The 17,672-nt window shown below is 44.5% G+C and overlaps 1 protein-coding gene across 1 annotated transcript in view; it reads right to left on the bottom strand.

Annotated features, from left to right (window-relative positions):
- MED13L (mediator complex subunit 13L) overlaps positions 1–15,057 on the bottom strand; it is a 180,243-nt gene extending 165,186 nt beyond the window's left edge. The window contains exon 1 of the mRNA XM_058851285.1: positions 14,930–15,057. Coding sequence (XP_058707268.1) covers positions 14,930–15,001 — 72 coding nt within the window. The 5' untranslated portion in view covers positions 15,002–15,057. The remainder of the gene's footprint in view (positions 1–14,929) is intronic.
- Positions 15,058–17,672: the final 2,615 nt, after the last annotated feature.

The raw sequence follows: 17,672 nt of genomic DNA, 5'->3' as shown, positions 1-17,672 counted from the left end.
CTGTTTAACTCACTACTGGCTAGAGATGAATGTAGAACAAAGCAGAACTCTTGCCAGGTGATGTAATCTACTGTGTTTCTTGCATCTCTTCCCATATGCACGGTTTTGGCTTACTGCAGTTGCTACAATGTTTTTAAAACTAAAAAGCTTGACAAAGAGGAACTTACAAATACTTATTATTATCCAACACTGCTAGCAAATCATGCATTAAATGAGATTTTTGCTTTGGTTTATAAAGGAACATGTGTTATGGAGGACTGTGCTGTGAAGGGTTCAACTGCTCAGATAAGTGGGGCTGTTTTGAAATGGAGATTTTTTCCTAAGTTCAGCTAACTGCAGTTGGACACAGAATATTTGTGAGACGCCAGTTTTAAATGCACTGGGCCAAGCATGTAAGGAAACAGAAATTTGATCTCTAACAGTAATACCCAAACCCTTCACTAACATCCAACTTCTTACAGTGTAATTCCCAAGACACAGAAAGATCTGTTTCTGATGTTTTCAAAAGCAGCTGTCAGGGTAGAAGAGTGTGTTCAAATTCCACACAGGCATCCAAAACCACCCATAACATCCCCAAGAAAGAGGCATTAATGAAAACAGTGCACCGCCTATATCTTTATTCAGATGCATGGACTTAGAGTGATCACACAGATTTTTTGGAAATGGACACAAATTCAGGTTTCAGTGACCATAATCACACCCTGCAGAGTGAGAGCCTCAAAAGAGATGAGCTGAGAGTGTTCAAACCTCTAATCCCCCCTGCACATACACAGACAAACAGAGAGACACAGAAAGCAAATTAGCACTTTCTTTCACACGTTGCTGCCCTAAATACAGACACCTCCATATGCACCTGCCACAGCTCAGGGTTCCAGGACACCATGCAGGACTGTGAATTCCGAGGAGACAGAAAACTTAAGCTCTCATTCTTTTCTCCCTTCAGGCTTAAATCACAATAATAGGCAGGCTGGGAGGGTCTTCTGCTGATCTCATCTTGCTCCACTCAGATTGGTGGAGTTTAAGCTGCTAAAAATCACAATTCCCCAGTAACATTTCACAGTGCACAACTTGGTGCTGGCATGCTCCCAGCAACCCTGAAGATATAATTAGTGCTGGGTAGCCACTGTGACTGTTTTCCTTTTCTGCAGCCCTTGCAGATGGAACACAAATAAACCCATCTTCCACCTCTTCTTTTATTCCCCATCTCCACCAAATGCTTTTTGGCCTCTGTTTTATGGGAAATGGACAGGCCAACTCTAAATTAACTTCTCCAGATCACTTGAGTAATTCCACCCATTTTAATACACAAAGCTCCCTTGGAGAGATTATACAATAATACAGACACAGCAGAAGGACAAAAAGGGAGAGCATCAAAAGCTTGAGAAATTCTTGTATTTGGCCACACCAACTGTAAAGCAGAGCTATTTTTTAACTATTCTGTGCTTCTCTACATTAAAAACAATGACTAAAATTATATAAATGTGTTGTTTTTCCTGCTTCATGTAGAACAGAAAAGAAGAAAACCTAAGGCAGAGTCAGGCCACAGAGTGTAGAAAATGATCACTCTGGTACTTTCAAAATAGGAAGGATGCATTGGAAAGGAGGTAAGATCACATCATGAATAAAAGAACCAGATATCCATCACACAGGCCCTCAGCTCCAACCCTGCTTTCTCTAAGACTTTCAATATGGCAACGTTCAGGTCATTTTATTTTTCACACTTTTCCAATTTGAAACAAAACAAAAACCAAATATAAAAATACTATCCAGTTGCTTGCCTAAAAGGTGCCACTCAGACAAATTCAGGTCTACCCAGTGCTTCAAACATAACATTCTTAAATGGTCTTAAAAAGACCAATGCAAGCAATGTAAAAACCAAACCACACCTCATCACTTCTACAAACACATTTCAGTTAAACAAAGGGAATATAAAAGCTTTCATCAAACATCCTTCCAACCAAGGGGAGGATGCTAAGCTGCCCAGTGTACCTTAAAAACATAGTATTTACCAGCCTCTGAAGTTAGGCTCAGTCTAAACAATTCCTCTAATCTAGAATTTTGTTTTCTTCTACATAGGAGAGTAGTTGCTAAGTATCTGTAGTCTACAATTTATGTTTCAAATTGAAACATAAAACATGTTAATGCCATATATATGTTTGCCAGTTTTATTAGTGTCTCATCTTGAGAGCTTCATTCAAGTAAGTAGCTATTCTGAAGCCACCAGAGACTCATACTAAGGACTACTCACATGAGTGAAAATCTGCATAAGAAAGCCCTTAGTTCATAGTCCAAGAATTTAAACTGTAGTTAAAGGTGTCATGGGAATTATACCACCATTTTAATTAAATGCTGTAAGATCTTGCAGACAGACTCAAGATTAGCACCATCTGTTTTGGTTACAGTGTCTCATTTCACTACATCATCCTCACACAGCAACGAAATATCACTGCACACTCCACTCCAGCCATTTAAATAACAGATAAAAGTTATGTCATGTTGATACACTTCACCAGGAAGGAAGGACAAAAGGACGAGGACAGAAGGACTGAAAACTACTCTGCAACAAAGTGTTGCTTGGGAAGGCAAACACCATCCTCTCTTGCAGTGAAATAATTTACTAACATCTGCCTAAGTCCCTGTCAAGTGAATTGAAAGAACAGAGGAAATTGCTTAACTAAAAAATTTGTTTTCTCCACAGCTTTACAGACTGTACACCCTGAGAGAGGCTCCTATTCCCACAGCACAACTGGGCAGTGCCAGCACCTGTCCACAGACATTCCCCATCTTTTGTGCTGGGTCTGAAGATCTCTGCAGTTTGAAAACCCACAGCAGACTGACTATCTCAGCCCTGCAGAGCCTCCTGAAATCAGATCATTCCCTGAACTACATATTAACATTCTCCTCTTTATGCTTTTCATTTTAAAAAAGCAAGGAATGGTTTGTGTTCCCTTCCCTCAGGGCTTCTCCCTTCTGCCCCTGTAAGAAGAAGGGATCACACGGCAGTGCAGAGGCCTTGCATGCACTGAATGAGCTTCAAAAGGACATTTCTGTGAGGCCAAGTATTGCCCTAACTGCACAAAGTCCTCCAAACTTGCTCTGAAATCAAGAACAGACAAAAAATACTACATTAAAAAATAGTTAATTCTGAAACGAGTGTCCCATGGCCAAAAAAAACACCATGCCAAGGTTTGTGCTTCAGAACCCAGCACTCAGCCTCAGCCCTCTTAGTATGCAACTGAGCAGCAGCAGAATGACATGTTTGACTTTAATCCTCTCCCTGCATAAGCACACAGTCAAGTGGCTGGAAAAAAAGGGATAAAGGGCAGCCACTAACAAGCTTTTAAAAATGAAGGATGAAGAAATTACCTTTTTTTTGGTTGTTATTCCTTTGCTCTTAAAACCAATGTGAAAGTGAGTGCACCAATGCAATGCAGCACATGTGCCTGGAACCGCTTGCTGCTGGATAAATCCCTGCACTCCTTCCTTCATGCCCCCTGGAAGATTATCTAAATGCTTCTACTCCAGAGCTGTTTGTGACAAGCAACAGTGTCAGGGCATTTGTGTGTCATCTTTTACCTTTGCCAAGTCTCAGAGAAGGATTTAGCTGTAACCAAAATCCTATTATCAGGTATCTCCCTGATGGACTTCTGTACCTGGGGACATCTGAGATCCCATATCACAGTATTGGAGACCAGAAAACCAAGGCATTTCTAAAGTAATAGATTTCACATTATTAAAAAGCACAAACTAACAGCATAAGCCCTTATGCCTATAAAGTAAACAGCACTGACAGAAATGAGGTATTTTTCCCTCTTTCTCCCCAGCGTGAGGGTGACTTTGCCCATGCAGGAGAGGAGGCAGCCAGGAAGATTAATTGCTTCTTTGAAAAAAACAAAAGTCAGACCCATCTCAAAAAGAATTTGAGGTGGCAACCAAGTACCATCCTTCCCAGTGGAAAATATAAAAAGACTCCAATACTAATGCTCAAATTTCAGCAGCTCTGGCAGAAGCAGGAGTTACCAACAAAGGCTTTTTGAGAGGCAAGCATAAAAGAAAGAGCAATCTGGTAAAAGCACCCAAATTACTGATATGGATCCAAACCCTCACAGAATTTCAAGGTTAAATACTAAAGTAGATGACTACAATCAAACACAGCAGAAGGAAAATGAGCACACACTGACACACTGAAAGAGAAAAAGTATCCTCTTCCAGTCCACCACAAAAACAGGTTGGCAAAACAAAACCAAATGTGAGATTCTTATGAAAGAAACAGAAGGTGACACAGAAATTGAGGCTATTACAATTCATCTGTAGCTCTGCATGTTCATTGCAAATTGCAGCTCGTTTCACAACACCAAAACCAGGAGAATTGCAGAAATGGTCAAAAAATATATATTCCATACAGTTAAAAAATCATCCAAGGATTAAGTCTGGTTGGTTTACTAGAGGGAAATTGAGGTTCTCTGGAGAACAGCTGCTAGTTTTCTTCCAGATATCTAATTAAATTAGCAGAACACAGACTTAAACCAAAACAACGTGACTGAAACTTTTGTATCAGGATAAAAGCTTAAGTACTAGTTTAGAATTTCTCGACAAAACATCTGCCTGGTTCAAGAAACCTCTCTACCATATACACAGAGAGCCTGAAAGATTATTCAAGGGAAGTGCAACTACACCCACTTCAGCAAATCTGGCAGGCCAAACAAACACTGGCCACCACTGAGACAGGACACTTTGGAGGAATTATAGTTCCACAACACTATTCCACACCCCTTCATTTAGCCAGGTATCAAGAGGTACCTTGGAAATCTCATCAGCACACAGAGAGCACATGATGGTCACCCTCAGAGCTGCCATCCTCAGACTCAATGTCCAGCTATAGAGCAGCTACAGTCACTCAGATCTAATTGCAAAAACTCTTAAAAAATCATATAGAAACAAAGAATTAAAGAGGAAACTTTTGATAAAAGACCTTTGAGTTACATCAACATCTTTCACCTTCAGTAAAGGCTTTGGTTAGCAAATCCAATCCAGCAAATTCAGAACATGGTTCCACGCTGGTGCCTGGCTCGGCAGCTCCCCTCCACTGTCCAGGCTGTAACCCAGCTCATCAGAGATGGGAAAGGATAATGTGATAAGCATGGCTGGAAGCCAAAGGGCTGAGACTCAGCCATCACTTGAAAAGATACTTTTAAGCCCAAAATATTCAAGACACAAACATAAGGAAACAGAAAGATGGCAGCAGGACCCAGGTCAGCATGGGAGTGAGACTCACACAGGCACCTCCACACGTGTCCTGATGGCTCTTGCACCAACGCAGCCACACAAAATGGGAAGCTGCTGTGCCAGAATCCCATCACCAGGAGTGAGAAAGGGAAATGGGAAAGCCAATCTGCACAACAAAACTGAATAGGCAGGAATCTGGGGTTCAGAGGATGCACAAAACCTACCCATGTCCAAACATCTACCCAGCAAAGCCATGGCAGCAAAAGTAACAAGGCATGACTGGGTTTGCTTTGGTTTGGGTGTTACTACTGGGAAAAGGGGAAGAAGTGGACTTGATCTTGGAGTTCTTTTCCAACCTTATTAATTCTACATGGAATGAAGTTTTACCCATGGCAGAGCTGAACACTTACCCCTGCAGACTGTATGGAAGTACACAATGCCTGGAAGCAAAATGCCATCTCCAAGACAAAAGACAGAAGGAATTGAAGAAATTCTTTTCATATTACCAAACCCTGGATTTAGGTAGTGACCCAGCCCACAGCCCAAGTCACAGACACTATTTTACAGAAAGGCATCTCCAAGTTCTCCATCACTTCAGCTAGCTTCTTCACAAAAGGGAATCAACTATATTTTGACTTCTGAGTAGATGGTTGAGAACAAATAATAAAATGGAAACTACTACTGCAGACTTCAACAGCACACCAAAAAAAAGCAAATAAAGATGCAACTTGCCAGCAGCCAGAGTATCTATCCCTCTCTTGTTTTCAGACAGGGTGAATGATGAGGTTTGCAAGTCACCTTCAGAAAGAATCAGAACTGACAGGCTATTTTCCAAATTTAAAAGTCCCCACTTGGTTTAGAAAGCTGGACTACAGAAAAGCAGACCAACATGTGAAAAAAAAAAAAAAAAGACAAAATCAAATCTGCAAGAAAACAAAGGAATCTTCTCTATCCTTCCCAAATTTAACTTTCTTTTCTAGTTGTTTTTTTTAACTAAAAGAGGAAGGGAGGAAGGAAATGTCAAACATCAGAGTCATACAATGGACTATCAGCTGTTTCCCAAACCAAGTAATCTGACATATGGGCAGAAAGAAACTGGGGGGAGGGTGGGCTGGAGGAAGTAACAACCCCGAGCAGAGTAAACTTTGGCACAGTGAGTTAAAGAATGCAGTTCCGTTTCTTCCATGACACAAAAAGCTGCACCGAGGGCTCAGAACATTTCTGTGCTCCACATCTGAGCAGCACAGCAGCTGTGTCCATCCCTGCCCTGCCCAGCAAAGCTCGCTTTTAACCCATGCCCATCCCTCCCTCGCACACCTCGCTCCCTTCCCAAGGGGATCCATCCCAGGCTCCTGCTCTGGGACAGGGAGGCAGGAACAGCACAGGAATCCCATTCCCCAGTCCTGGTTCTTCATCCCTATCCTCATCACTGACACCTAGTGAAGCCCAGCTTGTCAGGAGCAGCCAAAATCCCTCAGCCCTTCAAAACCTACCACCTGGAGAATCCTGGTGTATGACTTCTGCAATATGGAAAGCAGTAAATAAAGCCACTACATGACTGGTCATGCAGATTTCACTTTGCCAGCTCTCACTGTCATTCCTGCAAAGACAAGAATCCAGCACTTCCTGCCAGAAGGGAATTATGGAAATTCAGAGAGGTCCAGTCAAAATTTTATTAAAATACACATGGAAAATTAAATAACCAGAAATACTGGGCTACAACTGAAAGCAGCTCTTTCAGAATAAATTAATTTAACCAATTAACCTTTTCTCTCAGCAAAGAAATTATTTTTTTATAAAAATACTTGACATGGCCACTATAAAATATTCCTGGAATTAATTTTGTGCCTCACCAGAGCCACCTACAAATCCAGTAACATTGTAGGCATACATGAAGTGAGACATGCAGATATATTTAACTTTATATATTATTAATATATATTATATATATATTTGAAAACTTCTTAGTAAACCAGAGACTCCTGTAAGTAAAAAGTCAGCAGTCTATCATGTAAAAAACCAACACATTTTGAAACTTATGTCTCATAGCTGTCAGCTATGAATGCAACGTTATCAAAAGCTGGATGTTTGCCAATGCCTGGTCAATAGGTAAGGAAGAGTTTTCCTTTAAATTTTGCTTTCAATCCTCTGTTCTCACAAAATATTGTATTTTATGGGCAAATATGGAGTCATAAGAACCGGCAACCACAAGGCCCTGACCACAGCATAGCTCTTTTAAAGCTAAAAGATGAATGAAATAAAGTTTTACTGAACAAGCTTTAAATTTCCTTCTCTAAGACACGGATTGTGGTTACAAAGCCACTTTGATCTCCATTCAATCCACGCCACTGCCAAAACGTGGTGGGGAGAGAGGAATGAGGGGAACAGAGCTGCCTTGGGAGAGAAAAAGGGGAAAAGATTTTCACTAGGTCAGTTCCACACTCCAGGCTTAAATAGAGGCTCCAGGCTTTCTGGAGTCACCAAGGCATAGAAGAGTGAAGGGGGAGGGACAAAAATGAAATAGGGGAGGAAACCCCCAAATTTTTCCTCTGTAATAATGGTTTTCTTAAACAAGAATACACTGTGCTGCAACACTGGCTGATTAAAGTGCCTCACAAGAAGTGATACAGAAAATACATGTGTCATATTTTATTACTTTTGTCATTTTAGAAGCCTGGCCATTTTTCTCCATTTTCATAAGCTGATTAAATACATTCCTTAATATAGGTACAAGGTCATTGTGTACGTTTGAGCTCATCTGTGTTACTCACAGAAATGTAAATATTGCCTCAGGGCACCTTATACAACAGCACCACACAATAAAATTCCCCATCTCAAAGAAACAAAAACGAGGACACCACTAAAAGCTCGAGCCACATTTCCACATGCACTACTGCAATTCTGCTCATGGATTAAGCCACACATGACTCAATGAGAAATAATGTATTTTTACGGATTAAGGTAGAAAGTGATAGTCAGAATTCATCAAATTTAATCAAAATTCACATCACAAGCCAAAGGAAAGACTGCTTAAATATTTTACATTTGTGAATAAGACAGCTCCTTACTGCATGAGAAAATGCTGAGAACCCTCCCAAAATGAAAAGCTAAATTTCCTCCCAGGTATCAGAGTGGGTTTTGCTCAGCCCTCGTTATCATTTTGCAGTGTTGGGATCACACTAATGCACAGCTCTGCAACCAGCTGGGCCACAGCAGGAAACAGCACAAGCTGTCATTCCCAGTATCCCAGTTCCCTTATCCCTGCGCTGTGCACTCACTCCACTGTTATGTGCACAGGGAGCCCAACATCAGCTTCTAGTCATACTCCGAGGTCTGCAGAGCAGAGTATTTTTATTAGCTGGTTTATCTTTAAAACTACATGTTGATGTCAGGGAACTCAAGGAAAGAAGATCTATTTTTAAAGCAATACTTCGAGCTCAAAATGAAAGCGGTGGAACAGCCTGGTCTGAGGAACAAAGATGGCCCCATGTAAACACACACTCCTTATAAGCAAATCTTCTGGATTTGGGTTGGGATCTTCTGTTGGAAACACTTGTGCACTTTTAAAACTGGCAAGTTAATACTAAAACAAGCATGTTTTCAGTCAGAGCGGTATTTTTGCTTATTATTTGTGTTACTATGGCACCAACAAGATGCAAATGGCACCGTGACAGACTCTACACAACGAAGTGCACGACTCACCCACAGAGCAGTAAATGAACACACACAGACTCCAAAGTTTTGTATAAACTACACTTGTCAGCCTTAACAACAGTGGGAACAGCCCAACCACTTATCCAGTGTTACTGGCTGGCCAGAGGATTCCACACAAGCTCGGGAAAAGGGGTTTTGTAGGTCTGTGGACATCAACTGTCACCTTCCACAGCTACGATAGAACAACTAGAGAAAAACCAAAGGACATAAATTTATAATGAGGTGATCCTGGCACACACTGGAGCCAGCACTCAAGAAAAAATAAAAGGCAGAGAGGAAGCAGGTGTAACAGCAGGAAGATGATGAAGGAACGCAGCAAGGTGCCAACCATTCCAGTCACGGGATGCAAGAAAAAATTTGTAGGCGCATCCCTGCTCTGATCAGAATAAAATCCAAACCCTGATAAAAGTGTGCTGCCACACCTAAGGATGCAAAAAGTAGACTGGGGCAGGTGGGGAGGTAGATGTAATTCCATAGAGACATCAAGGAAAGTGGAGACAACAGGTGCATTCTCACCCAGTGAACAGGAAGCGTCAAACCAGCCCAGGTGTTCATCCCATCACAAAGTGCAACAGCCCCCTAACACTGATGGGGTTTGGTATTTAAAAGCCCTGCATCTGCATACATACATATCCTTTCATGTAATGCTTCTGAGAACTAGAGAGATGAAAAAAATAAAACAAAATTGGTAAAGTTTCCTTCTTCATCTAATGACCAAAGTTACTCAAGTTAACACACTCAGCAAATATATCTCATATGCACCACATTTATTTTTTTTTTCCACCGAAGATCAAAACCTTCAGTTTCTTTAGATTTTCTTCAAAAGAACTGTATTGTCCAGAAGGAAAATAATAGAAGAAAGGATTAAAAGTTCTATCTGTAGATCTTTCTTTATTCTTTCATATGAGGAAGCGCTCTCAGAAGAAGGCAAAAAAATTCAAGATCAAATGAGTCAGGGTGGGGAGGGTGTTTGAGAACTGGGGTTATGATGTCAGTTCTGTATTAAGAATGTAGAAAAATAGAAAAATCTATTTCCAGATACTGTTACAGTAAATTAAAATTCTTGTTCCTAAGGTGTAGTTACCTAGGACTTTTTTTAATACATCACCCTAATATTGGAGCATTAATTTTGCTGTGTTGCTGTTCCCAACAGCCGTCACACCACTGGACTCACAGTGCCACCAGAACTAGGACAGAGTCTCTGAGGAAGGATTCCCAGCCCCAGGACATGTGTACATTCACAAAATACTCAGGATTTCAAGGAAACCTCACTCAAATATTTCTTAGTGATTAGCTTGGGCATGCTTAGTCTGAGCTGCAAGTGTCACTCCTGCACCCCCAATTTTCTTCGGGAATATTCCAGAAAGGTTGGTCATCCAACAAATCCCTCAACTCCCCTCCTGGAGCTGGGCATGCTGGCTGAACATCACTGTCCCAATCTCTTTGCAAATCTGGATATGTTCTCTTCAAACCCTCTCCCTAGCATGTTCCATTAAACTGTCAAATACTCTGACAGGACATAATAAAAATCTACCACTGAAGTGATTTAAAACCTGAAATAATCTTTTATTAGCAAGAAGTGAACAAGCTTTCTAATGTCATCTCTCTACTTTTGCCTTGTTACCTAATAAAACTCAGAATAAAGATAACTAAATAATCAAATACTTTTACACAACTTGAGAGGTTAATTCCATTTCTTAATTATTTATGCATGTAAATTCACACCTACATAAAATTCCAAACAAGCAAGATAGACACTGTGCAGTGCTGTAACCTCCAGCATGCCAAAATCTCAGCCCACTGCTCAAAGCACTGCATTTATGAAAACACAATAAGCAAGGACTACTGGTTAATTCACTACTACTGAAGGCATTGAGCAATCAACATTTACTATGAAGTCCTTTACTGACAATTATGCAACACCAAGGAATAGCTCACAGCAGCCTCTGCAACCTTCACTTTCTGATGCCATGAAGAACCTTTAGGAGAACAATCCAAATGCCACCTCAGGTTGCTTTAATTCCTTTTATTTTATTCTGGAAACATCAACAAAACTCACTGATCAAAGAGGACAACTTCCGTTCCTGCATGTGAACTGCAAAAAGCAACCGTAACAACGATCTTCACTGTTTGTAACTTTGCCTTTTAAATAAGAACAAACACAATTCCCACTGCCTGGACCCTTCTAGGAGTCGGTTTCTGGAGGAATGCACTTATACAGGAACAAGGGACATCTTTTATAGCAGCTTCTGTAACCTGGTCTCTCTTCCCAAGAACACAGTAGTGCTGTCTCCAGCATGAAGATTCCTACAGTACCAAATCTTTCTACCCCATGAAAACTTCTCCAAATTGCAGGTCATTCCTGATGTCCTTGGCTGTACTCTTCCCAGCTCCAGTGTGTCCAGTGCTCTGCAACTTTACCCCAATTTCCCAAGACTGACCTATGCCTTTGGATCCACCATGGCAGCAAAGACAGACAGTTGAAATATCTTCATACAAGCCCTCGCTGTCACATGAGTAACCCTTACTCACAGGAAAAGCCAAATTAATTTCTGTAAGACTACTTTTATGATTAAGGATTATTCACAGGAATACAGCTTGCCAGTCGAGGCTGAAGTTTTAATACAAAGCATCTTACCTAAGAATATTTTGTCTCTAAACAGTTATTACACAGCTCTTAATTAGTATTTAAATAAACTGGCCCATACAATGGCTTATTAAATACTGTTTATCAAAACAGACATTCTTTTCAGAAGCACCAGCAGACGTTTTGACTACAGCAAAAGCAGAGTGAGGATAAACATCATTTTTCCTACTGCTGTTCTAGGAACAGCAAATTCAGACAGAAAGTGTATTTTTAATGAGCAAAGCTATTATATCTAGCAGATTAAACAAGTTATTATTTGAGGAGTGCTGTGATGCCAAAGATGCAAACCAGCCCTTCCATCACGTTACTGGGAAAGGCTCCACGCTTAGAGCAGGGCTGGGGATGTCTCTGTGCAGGCTGGCTGGGAGGTTCTGCCTGCCAGAGCGCACCAACATTAACCCATTTTCCAGAGCGGCACTGGATCCCCGCACTGCTGGAGAACACCACACACACAATGGTGCTGCCAAGCGCTGCAATCCAGAGGGACATTCCATGGAATCCAGCTCCGCCAGCCCAGCACCACCCCCAGCACCTGCACACTCAAAGGTAATTTCAAAACCTTCACTTCTGACCGTGCCCTCCCCTCAGGTGACACATTCTGAGCCCAAAGCACTGAGGGCCTCCACACTTTCTGGACACCACTGATAAAAGAGAATCAGCTACTAAAAGCTTTTAGTAACTCCCATCAAAAGATTCAAAAGCAGCAAAGGCTCCTAATCTCTCTAGCATGTCTAGAGTTGACAGAAAAATAGAAATCATGAATTGTTAAACCAACCCAAATCCACCACAGCAACCAGACAGAGCTGGCACAGAGCTCTGGCTTCTCCTGGGCAGGGAGACAGCATTCCTGCTTCCACAAAACAAATGTCTGTGGTAAGAAATATTATTTAACCATGAACAAACAGTATCACGATAGACTATAATTATTTCAGAACTGTAATTCTCCAGTCACAAACATTTCTTTGTGATTCACACACAAAACAAAGCCTGCAATTGAAAAACCCCCAACTTCTAATAGCAGAATCAATTTTCAAAATATTTGTAATCTATCATGCTCCTAAAGAATGAATGGATTCCCACCAACTACTATACCTACTAGATTTTGTTCTGTTACACTGAAAAAGTAAACGATTAGCAAAAGCTTCTCTAACTGCTAATCCAGACTACTGTAGCTTTAACACTACATAAATTCTGAAATGAATATGACAGTCTGAGGTTAAAGGGTCAGTGGTGCTGACCACATATTTCCAGTCAGTGTTTCCGTTTTCAATATCTTTCTCTGCTACATAAATCCCAAAAAAACCTAACACCATATAAAATAAATCTTCCTAATAGTTTTCATACAGGCCGCATTTTAAAAATACTACTACTTGAGTCTTTTTTTTTTTTTTTTTTTTTTTTTGTAAACCCAGAATGTAATAAAAACAGAGTTTCATACACAGCACCACATTTAGGCACAGATACCTCCCACAAAATTACATGGAGATTAAAGGGTTGCACATTAAACTCATTATTGTTATTAAAGCCACTTGCAGAAGAATTTTGTTGAACTCATTTCAGTGATATTGCACACCCATTTAAAATTGAACATTTCCCTAGCATAGTCAGGTGGGAGGAAAAAAAAAAAAGCAACCAAACCACAATAACTATGAAATAGCTTCACTTTATAATTTATGCTAATTGCATGCCAACAATTATTTTTACCAGTGACAGATTTGCAGATTGCAACTGCAGGAGAAGTTCCGCCTCTCCAAACACACACTCCAGTCTGCATTAATGAACGGGGACTTCACAACTCTGCGAGAAGCAAACCCTCCACTGCCTCCCTTCCACAATCAGATACGATTGTTCCCTTCATGCTTCCCGAATTATTTTCCTCCCTGGCTAAGAGCAGCGTAGTCAAAATCACCATAACAATCCCCCAAATCACCCCTCCAGCATCTCGATACACAGAGCACTGCTACATATTTATAAATATTACTACATTACTACTGCCTTCAAACAGAAGCACCGATACAAACTTACATAACAGTTCAATAAAAAGCCAAAGTAAGAAATGTATCATTTTCACAGAACAAGCTCTTGGAACAGTTTTCCAGCAGTGGAAGACGACGGCTCTTGTCCCAGATTCTTAGAAGGTACGAGCAAAATATACACCAAATATATGTAGATTAAAAAAAACCAAAAACAACCCTGAGACAAAATAACAAATATACTACAACAAAGTTAAAAAAAAAACATAAAACAAAGAGCTTGATCATTTGCATTTCTAAATAATTTCCTTTTTTTTCCCCCCCTCTCCTTATTTTCATAAGGGAGCTAAAAACAATCTCTTCCGTTCTATCAGAAGAAGAACATATGTACCCACCTCCAATTCTGGCAGAACTCTGCTGCGGGGAGGGGGCACCCACCACAACCCTTTCACACATGCTACCCCCAAAGTTGCATAACAAGGTTTTAACTCCACCACACCACGCACTGAACAAGTCCCTCCTCCCCTCCGACATTATTCTGTAGCACTGGAAGGCTCCCGATGATCCAGCAGCCCTCTCGCTCACTCAGCTGTTGCCTAGCCAGAAGGGATAATGTTCCTGTGCGTGCCAGGTAAAATAAAGCAAGGTATTTCCAAATGACTTTGCCATTACACGCAAATTGTTTTCGTATTTTAAATTTAAACTGCCAATATATAACCAGCCAAAACTGATACCCTGATTTCTCCAACATTAAACCACGCAATCCACATCGGAAGTTCCCAGTGAGATGGGCAGAAGGCATCTATGCAAACAATCCGGCACACTACTGTCCGCCGCTGTTGTTCTTCAGAGAAGAACAAATTAAAAGGCTGGGGTTGTTTTGGTTTTTTTTTAACCTCTTGCCCCCGAGCACGATGTGTGCAAAGAGGAGACCAGGCTGTAACAGCAGCTGACACGCCGTCACAGGAGCCCAGAGCTAAGTCCGACAGACGATCACACTACATGAGCGTTCGCTGCTGCTGAAATGGCGTTTGTCATTGTGAGAGGAGAGAAAACCCCCCGGTTCGGTGGCACAAAGCGCACAGGGCACGGAGTGCCAAGGGAGGCGGGGAGAGGAGCCTGTTTACCAGGGAAGATGGTCGAGTGCAGGGGACACAGAGCCGTCCCCTCCCCGCTCCCCAGCTGCGAGCGCGATACACGGACCCGCAGCAAACCACGCTAAGGAGCAAAATAAACACGGGGACCGGGCCGGGGGAGGGGCCAGCGCAGGAGCAGCCCCGGGCCCTGCCTATAAACCCCCGGCAGCTGCTCCCGGCCGGCAAAGCCGGTGCGGAGCCACCCCCGGGCACCCACCCGCCCGCTCACTCACCAGCGAGAAGAGGTTGGAGTGACAGTCCTCCAGGCTGGCCCCGTTCGCCACCCAGTTCGCCGCCGCAGTCATGATCCTCGGCGAGCCGGGCCGCCACGGCGGGGCATGTCTGGGGGGACGGCCGGGGGACGAGGGGCAAGGCGGGCGACCCCCGGGGCGAGCCCGTCACTGCCCGGGGCGGCCGCCGCGCTCCGGCCCCTCGGCCCCGCGGGGCCCCGCGGCCGGGAGGGGACGCGCCGAGGCCGGGGCGGGCGCGCTGCTCCTCGCTACCCGCCCCCGCGCCGATAATCCTCGAGCCGGGAGGCCCTTCTCCGGTGCAAGCGGGGGGGACGCGTCCCCCGCTCCTCCAGGCCGGGAGAAGAAGAGGAGGAAGGGGGGCCCGGGGCCGCCCTTCCGCGTCCAGGTGCGGCCCCCCCCGGCCGGGGGTCGCGCGGAGGGCGGCGGGTCCGTGCGGGACGCGGTGCGGGCGGGGCGAGGGGGGGTCCCGGTCCCGGCCCCGTGCGGAGGCGGCGGCGGGCGGGGGGCGCTGTGTCCCCTCCCCGCCCCGCCCGGCCGCCCCTCGCTGCTGCCGCCGCTGGCTGTGCGTGGATGGTGTTTTCCTCCTCCTCCTCCCGCTGCCGGCGCCGCCGCCTCGTCGGCGCTGCCCGCGGGGTGACGGCGGTGCGGGCGCGGCCCGGCCCGGGCAGGGAGCGCTGTCCGCCCGCGCTGTGCCGGCCGTGCCCGCGGCGGCCGCAGCCCCGCGCCCGCTCTGCCTCCTGCGCTCTGACAGCAATGGCGCCCGGGCCCGCACCGCGCCGCGCCATTGGTCCGCGCCGCACCACGTGACGCGGGCCCGGGGGCGGAGCCCCGGCGCCGGGGCGCCTCCCGCCGCCGCTGCGCTGCGCCCGACGGCCGCTGGGGGCGCTCGGGAGCGGCGGGGCCGCGGGGGGTCCCTGTCCCGGGTCCCTGTCCCGGGTCCCTGTCTCGAGCCCCGGGACGGGAGCGATGCTCCCGGCGGCCACTGACAGAGCCCCAGGGAACGGCTGGAGCTGTGTCAGGAGAGGGTGGGCTGGATATCGGGACACGGTTCTCCCCGCAGAGGGTGGCTGGGCACTGAACGGGCTTCCCGGGGATCACTTGAAAGTCACGAAGTACCACAGAACATAAGAAAACCAGTGACTTACTGGAAAAGGTGAAACAGTTTGACATTGTGATGTTACAGGTTTACCAAAGGTGGTTTTGAGGTGTTTTGTTTTTTGGGTTTTTTCCCCCAAATAAATAAAAAACGGGATAAGGAAAGTTACCATTTACTGTTTCTGAACCAGACAGAATTCTTCTATTAACCATCACGGAAAAGCAAAAGGAACAGACGCGCTACCTAGACATTTGGGGAAGGATTTGTCTTTCTTCGGGTACTCCCCAGGCAATGGGCACGGCCCCGAGGCTTCCAGAGCTCCAGGTGCGCTCGGACAAGGCTCTCAGGAGCAGCTGCCAGGGTGGGACTGCTGGGCTGGCTCTGGCAGGGCCCGGAGCTGCACCGGGTGGTCCTGGTGAGTCCCTTCCACCTCGGGCTGTTCTGCCCCACGGGCACCGCGTCTGGCCGCCCAAGGGAAGCCGCTCGGGGTGCCAGGCACGGGGGAATCACGGGCCCGGCCGTTCCGCGGATCACCGGAGGGTTTCCCCAGCACCTGAGAGTGCTCAAAGTAACTTTAAAAAGGCTTCAAGTCTCGTTCATGGCCACTGCTGCATCAGGGCACGCCGAGCTCCCCTTCATAGCTGAGTTTAACACCGAGTTCTCCATAGCCCCGCGCCCTCCTGAAATAGCTTCAAAAACATCGAGGGGCATCAGATTTTACAAAGGGAGCTCGAGAACACCTGAGTTAGATAAACAAATTTCATTCCCAAAATAATCATGATCTGGAGAAGAACCACAGAATATTCTGAGTTGCAAGGGGCCCATAAGGATCATGGTGTCTAACTCAGCACCATGCAAGAGGGACATACTCGGTTTAAAACAGATAATTCATCACAAACAACGTTTTTGCTGCTTGTAACCCGTTGATTTGAGCCAGTGAGAGCAGATTTAGGCTCACCTGCCTGAGTTCCTCCCTGACTGGACAGTTCCACAGGTGGTAGAAAGCAAATATTGTGCTTAACGGGTGAAGATATTGAACATTTCAGCTTAAGCTTTAATACAGAAATGCAGCACGTTTTCAGTGATGTGATTCAGTGGAAAAAGTTCTCACTCTGTGCCCAATGTCAGCTTTCCTTATCATGACTTTAATCTCATTTAAGAGTCTTTTTTGCAATTTACTTTTCTTGGCAATAAATTAAGATTAGCATCTCTTGCAATAGCTGACTGGAGTTTGTTTGGATTTACCTCATGGCAACAAATCTCTCCTACAAACAGGCATCACATTTACCTGAATTACGTCCACAGAGTGAGAGACAGAATTTAAGCCAAAAGAAAATTTCCACCCAGCTCAAAGTTCTTACTCTGTGTGTGTTTCCTCTGACAAATCCACCATCCGTCCAATGCCTTCCCTGCCACACCGAGCAGGAATTCTGTCTTGCGAAGACTGGGCCTATATTGTGAGGAAAAATGTTTTCAAATACAAATTATTCAAGTTCAGTTACAATTGCAATTTATTCAGTCCAAGTGTCACAGCCTCAAAACTGCTTGTTACATCCTGGCACCCACAATCAGGGAAGTACTTTAGCCCATGTTACTCCCTTTCCTTTTGGCACAAATCTTATAAACAGA

The sequence above is a fragment of the Poecile atricapillus genome, chromosome 16, assembly GCF_030490865.1.
Source record: "Poecile atricapillus isolate bPoeAtr1 chromosome 16, bPoeAtr1.hap1, whole genome shotgun sequence".
NCBI lineage: Eukaryota > Metazoa > Chordata > Aves > Passeriformes > Paridae > Poecile > Poecile atricapillus.
This window is presented reverse-complemented; position numbering and strand designations above follow the sequence as displayed.